This window comes from Egretta garzetta, unplaced genomic scaffold, assembly GCF_000687185.1.
Source record: "Egretta garzetta isolate BGI_Z169 unplaced genomic scaffold, ASM68718v1 scaffold769, whole genome shotgun sequence".
NCBI lineage: Eukaryota > Metazoa > Chordata > Aves > Pelecaniformes > Ardeidae > Egretta > Egretta garzetta.
In genome coordinates, this window is record NW_009260831.1 from 544,775 (window position 1) to 551,496 (window position 6,722).

The following is a 6,722-nucleotide window of genomic DNA, read 5'->3' on the forward strand; positions in this document are numbered from 1 at the left end:
AGTCCTATATGGCTCTTAACATTATGGCTAACCTGAAATGCCACTGTTGTTATTTTGCTTCTTTACTCTTGTTAGGGTAGTGTTGTTGTTTCTGAATAGAGTCACATATGCAGATCCCTAGTTCCTGGAGGCAGTGATTTCTTCCAGCACATTAATTTATTTCTGGAGGATGTTTTCAGTCTTTACGTCCTCAGCCCTTCTGATGCTGGTAATCCGTGCATATGTGTGAGAGAGATTATAAGGAAGGGGAACCCCCTGGGCAGCCCTTAGACTCTTTTGCATTTCTGGATGAAGGATGTGGCAGCAAAACACACACTCTGTCCAGCAGGCAGTGGGAAAGAAAACCACCCATGCTGGGAGAGCTTAACCACAGCACACGGATCTGAGAGCAGACTTTCCCAAATAAGCCTGAAATCAAAATGGTGCTCCCCAGCATGGGAACGGTACATTGCATCCAACAAAGGATTTTAAAGTGCAGGTTGTTTAATTCAAGGAGATGGGGACAAAAGGGAAAACTATGCAGTAGTGCTGGAAAGCAGCAGAGATTTCTTTTCAGCACTTTCACAAAGACTTGGTTATGGGCTGAAGTGATGCTTGAGGTCTTATCGAGGTCTTAAGGAACTTTCTGATATGGGTTACTCCTATGCTGAGAGCCAAAACCTAAGCAAAGCTCGGTACAAATAGAGCATCGTGGATCCTGCAGCCTAGATAAGACATTTACAGGAATGATCCTGCAGATGATGTGTAGTAGGAGGTGGCAGAGTGAACCCTCCTGCCCGGAGTCTTCATCTACCCACTGACACTCTGTATGGGTGGCAAAGATCCACAGAAAAAGAAGAAAACAGTTCCATTTTTTTGTAGCTTGCGATATCTGGGCTTGTATTTACTGCAGAGTGCTTGCTTACTCCCTTTTTTCATGGTTGGCCTTGTGCCCAGCTTCCATGCTACAGTGTCCTGCTGCCACGGCAGAATGGGGACCGATGCTCTTTGTGTCACCTCACCACCCTGGCTCGGAGCAGAAGTTCAGTCTTTCAAGTGATAGAGCATTCTGGCCTTCATCCAGACCTCATGGGTCTTCCACTGAAGCTCAGCCTCAGGCTAGAGGGTCTCACGGCAGAACTCTGCCATCACGGATCCCTTCACAGGGCTGATCTCCCCATGTTACCATTAACATAACCTTTGCGGTTTTTTTGGTTTGTTTTAATTTAAATCATTCCCTTTCTTTTCTAGTCATTTAAGTCTTTACTTACTGTTCAGAGCAGAATAAAATTCTCATCCTTGGGCAGAGAGGGGGTTTTGTGGGGTTTTTTGGTGGTTTTTTTTAACTGCAATAGCATTACATTTGAACGTGATATATTTCCAGCCAGCAGTTGTAAGAGCTTCATGAATAAATGTGTAGAAAATGGACTGTGCTATCGAGGTAAATCAGCCTGGGTGGGTACTTAAGTATTGACCAAATGGAACTGTGTAGAAGGACTCATTCTGAGTATATGGTGCTGCATGCAAAGAAGGAAGAAAACGTTTCTGGTGATGCGGACTTGTGTGCAGATTAATTCAGCGCTGTGCTAAGTGTAGGGCAGTCTGGTAGACTTTTCCTTCAGCTCATTTCAGGTGCACGAAACATGCTACAGCCAGATAAGCTGGGTGTGAACTTGTCCTGCGTCAGCTGGCTCACAGTAACCCTCCGCGTGTGCCCTCTTATCTTGCAGCCAAGGCAGCGGACCGTGCCTCTTTTCCTTCAAGCTGGTCCTCCTTGCCTGCAGCTGAGCAAGGGCATGACAGATAAGGGATGGGGGAAGGCAGAGCCGAGAGCTGGTGTGACTCAGCCATCAACACTCACCTACAGAGCAGAAGGACATGGATTCAAGTGTCTATATTTAACTGGGACCGCAGGCTGTGAGAAGGGTGGATGAGCTCTGCTCCCCTCGTGAGCCGCCAGTCCCTTGTTAGCAGGTTCAAGGCTATATGTGAGCAGCTGTGTTTGTGATGGGCATACACCGGTCGTGATGTTTGGGTTCCAGCCCCAGTTCTCATTTGCAGACCCCAAGAGATATCTGTTTCTCGTTAATTCTATTGCAAATATCACAGAGTTATGGTTAGGGGAGATGGCAAAGCCCCAGCAGCCTGGCTGCTGAGCCGGGCAGTGGCTAGCTGAAAGGAGTTAAATGCAAATACTTCAGCTCTGGAATCCCATCCTGATCTAAGATACTTCGTTAGCAATTGCCTTGGAAAACAGCTAGAACTAAAAGGCTCTGCACTTGCTACGAAATAGAGCTGACCTCAAAAATTGCTCTGCACGTTTCAGCAGAAAAGAAACGCTTGGTCAGACATGCGTGTGCGTGCGCGGCTGCCTCTCCGCTGTGTGCCACAGCACTTATGTGATAGACACCCTGCAGATAAAACCACTTACTTCAAACAGGATATTTTGCAGTAAATTAAGCTAAATCTAGATCTCCACAAGATGTCAGCAAAGCAAAGTGCATGTTCACAGGAATGCAAATGCAGAGGGCAAGGAGCGGCTGCCAATGGTGACTGCGTACCCCGCTCCTGCAGACCGTGCCGGCCAGGTCCGTGTCCTTCCTCACCCAACTGCTGCCAACCTTCATTAAAGATCTCTGGTGATGGGGACAAGCAGCCACCCCAGCACCTCATTACCCTTTCTATGCAAAGGTGTTTCCTATAACTAACCTTTTCTGCCTGCAGTTCAAGGCCATGGTTTATTAAAACTAACCCATTCATTTACTTCTTACAGGGCTTGGCTGTTTAAATGATACCGCTTAAGTTTAAATTTTTCATCCTTTCTTCTGATGGTGCTTTGAAATATTTATCATTTTGTTATTAAGCTGGGAACAGATTGGGATTGATGTTTTCATTAGAATTGCCAGCATAAATATGATGCCTTTCTTGGTAAATTATTTTTTTGGTAAATGTGTTCATAAGTTAAAGGGAGGAAATAGATGAAATGTCTCTAAGCAGAACAACGTGACGGCCCAAGTTTGCCTTTCAGTGCTGCAGCCACCTTTTTTTCTAAGCCTTTGCACAAGAAGTTATGTCAAATATTTGGGGCTCCTCGGTACGGTTATAGCACCTTGATTTCTAACATTAACTACCTTATTTATAACCAAAAAAAAGTTTTAATTAAATATTTCATAACTGCAAGGGCTATCATCATCAGTAGCTCTTATACGTGTTTAAACTAAGGAAGAAACTGTGTTGCAGACCATGCATTTCCTGAGTTTTGCATTTCTTCCCTTGCCTGCAAAGCAGCTGGACTGTCAGGAGTTACTTTTTAAGATCTTCAGAAAGATAACACTATTAATCATATATTTTGCTTTTTTATCTTATACTTGATTTTAATAGTCAAGAGCTTCACGCCATGGTAATGCAGGATAGATTTTATCTGGAGGTGTTTTATAGCACCCACTCCTCTGACAAAGTATTATAAACTAGGTCGTCTCTGGCATGTTTGCAGTTTCTTAAGAATTGTTATGGCTTCCAAAGTATTTTGTGATGACTTGTTTTCTCCCCAGATGTATCTCAAGGTAGCGGCAGTGTACACTGTTTTTCCAATCCAAGCTACCACACTCTCTCATGTGGTGTGACTTCACGCTTCTTTACCAGTAATCTGGATGGAAACAGCTCCAGTAAGGTAGATATTATCCCATCCCACTGTAGCAATGTTCTTATCAGTTCAAGGAAATCAACCAAAGCAATGCCTGTTGGGTCCTGTTGTCTGCCAGCATTAGTTAAAAATCCAGTGTAACAGTTCCTGACGTCGTCGCTCTAACAGGCACAAAAAGGTCTGCTTTCCCCAGTGCGTCTGTCTTCATAATCTGTGCATGGTAACTGGAGTTTCAGCACATGCCTGTCTGGGTCAACAGTGTCTTAGCAACTATAAGGTATGTCTGCTTCTCAGAAAAGATAAATAACTAGATAATTGTAATTATCCATTAATACTGCAAAAGTAAATCAATGAAGTATTAAGTCAGTAATCTAATTTTGCTGCATCATTATTTCCCAGATCAGCAGCCACACAAATTCCCTGCTGACACAGACAAGGGGATAGATGCAAGAAGGTACCTAGGGTGCTTCTGAGCACCGCTCTTGTCCAGGGGTGTTCGGAGAGCTCTGCTGTTACTTGGCTCTCCAGCAGAGCTATCCAGACTCTATTGCTCGAACAGCCAGGAGTACCTTACTTATCACGTGTTGCTATTGATTCCCTAGGACCATTCATGGACCACACTATTACTCAATTCACCACTTTAGCAACAGATTTAGATATGGTAAGTGGTAAGACAGCTCTTCCTTTAGAGCCTCAATAAGCCACGGTGGAGCAAAGGGTAGGGAGCGGAGGAAAAAGGAAATGCAATTGATCTCATCGTTTCATCAGCTTTAAAACTGATGGTACTTGCAGGCTGTGTCACCTTCATCCAAATGTAGCTCTCCTAACTGGAAAGCCATGAGAACAAGATTAACGCAAAAAAAAGACACTATTCTACAAGACAGGGTATGCAGAAATATTTCTACATGTGCTCCTGTAAATAATTTGTTGGTTATTAAAAGAAAATCTCATTAAAGTGTAATAAAAAGGCTGGCTCCAGAGAATTCTCAGAGAAAAGTTTAGACAGATGTGTAAATGTTTTCTGATGTAGATGGTCCCCTTGCATCATGCATTTTTGCTCCCCAAATTGAAAGTGCAAATGCTCATAATGTCAAATTTAGGATGAACACCATGAGTGTGGCTCTGGACCGCTAATCCTGTTGTAGTTGTTTAAATGAATTCAGAAAAGGTCAAAGCAAGCACCTACCCTGATTTCCCAGCCTGCGGTGCCATCTTGTCACAGAGCTGCTTCAAATATTAAGCTGCCGAAAAGGTTTAAAGTCCAAATGGTGCATTTGGACTAACCTGGAAGGCGCTTGCCTTCCCGTGGTACTGGCTATCAGCAGTCGGTCAGCAGGTTGTCTTGATAGTTAAAAAAGAAAAAAAACAATGGATCTGGTATTTTTAGGGCACTTACCAAATTAATACGGCCTGACTTTTCCTTTAGATCTCCCACCATCTCACTTATTCATGAGAATGCTTTGCAGTGCTGAATAGCTGAGGATGGCCAAAAATATGCTGCTTCTGTCTATGCAGTTCTCCAGCCAAGTAAGACAAAAGAGCATATAAAGCCCCTAATGGCTGCCTTAACGAATTTCATTTCCAAATCAGTTTGTCTGGTGCCATTCCCACTTTCTGCAGGGAAATGTGCACAAGTTGTACTTGGAGGATTCACTTCTCAATAGTGCCAGCTGGGGTCACAAAGGAACCAGCACAGATGCAAAATGAAAAAAAAAAAAAAAGGCAGAGGAATCTCTGAACCCTGGATGTATTCTCCTCCCCTTGCTCAAAGGAGATCATGCCTTGAGGCGATGGACTGGAGCCATTCCTCTATCACATCTTTCAGAGAGACAGCTTGGGCAAAGGTAAAAAAAGACAGCAACAAGGAGATGCAGCCCTGCTCCAGTTCGAGGCTTTCTCTCCCGTGTGCTCCCCCTGCCCCTCTTGTCCTCTTCTCTCTGTGCCTTATTTTGCCTTTTCTCTTCTATTCTCTTCCCTTGGTGTTCTCTCTACTCTCTCTACCTGTTTTTCTCATATCCATTTTCCTGTCCTCTTTTCTCGCCCAACTATACACATGCTATTTCTTTTTTCCTCCCTGCTGTCTCTGCTTTCCTCTCCCAGCCCTGTATCAGCTCAGCAAGGGTCGGTCTGGCTGCAGGGCACCGAGCACAGCTGTCCTACGCTGTTGGCTGCGTTTACTAACCCTGCTGCTCTTATCAGTGTACCCAGTGGGTACTTCAGTAGGGAGCAGGGATGGCTGATAGCAGAAACCAAAAGGTCCAGCATTGCACTGAGGACTGCAGTATGTGAGACGGGGCTGTCTTCATAGGAGGAGAGCAGGGCCAAGCCTTCCCAAATCTCTTCTAGGACCAGAGGGAAGGTCTCTCACCTCCTCATTTCCCCTCTGCCAGACATTTGGTCACTGCTCAGGACCCTGTACGTGTCCTGAAGGTAAAAGCTTTGAATTTGCTGAGAGACAAGTACGAGTGGAGGCATTAAAGTCCTCCTGGCACATACAGGACTGGTTAGTTGTGCTCATGGAGCACTCAGACTGGAACACATGCAGGCAAAAGCAAGTGGGAAGATAAGGGGGAGCATATGAGAAGAGACTAAAAAAGGCTTGGCTTCTTTTATCTAGCAAAATGAATGCTGAGAGGGAGTATGATTGCCATCTATAAATACAACGGGGTAAACACTAGGAGGGAGAAGAGCTATTTAAGTTAGATGACAGAGCTGGCACAAGAACAAATGGGGATGAACTGGCCATGAATTCATCGAAGCTGGAAGTTAGATTTCTAACATCAGATCAATGAGATTTTGGAATAGCTTCCCAGTAAGACTAATGGGACAAAGAAATCTGATTACTGTTAAAATGGAGCTTGATCAGCTAAGTGATTATGTGCCTGGGTGTTTGCAGTAAAAGGCAGCTGGACTCAGGGTCTCAGTGATCAAAGTCCTTCCAGTCCCGTGTCCCCAAAGCCTGCTCCGGCTGCCGGCAGGAGTTGGCAGTGCCGAGCTGCATCTCTGTGCAAGGTCCAGGAGAATGGCTCTGCATCTCGGGGGTTACGGAAGAAGCAGAGGCTCCTGCATCTCAGGGCAAGTTTTTAACCTAACAGCACCT

General features: G+C 44.8%; 1 protein-coding gene across 1 annotated transcript in view; it reads left to right on the forward strand.

Moving 5' to 3' along the window:
* Window positions 1-6,722, forward strand: part of MEGF11 (multiple EGF like domains 11) — a 192,980-nt gene that overhangs the window by 180,716 nt on the left and 5,542 nt on the right. The window contains exon 18 of the mRNA XM_035902339.1: window positions 3,531-3,649. Coding sequence (XP_035758232.1) covers window positions 3,531-3,649 — 119 coding nt within the window. The remainder of the gene's footprint in view (window positions 1-3,530; window positions 3,650-6,722) is intronic.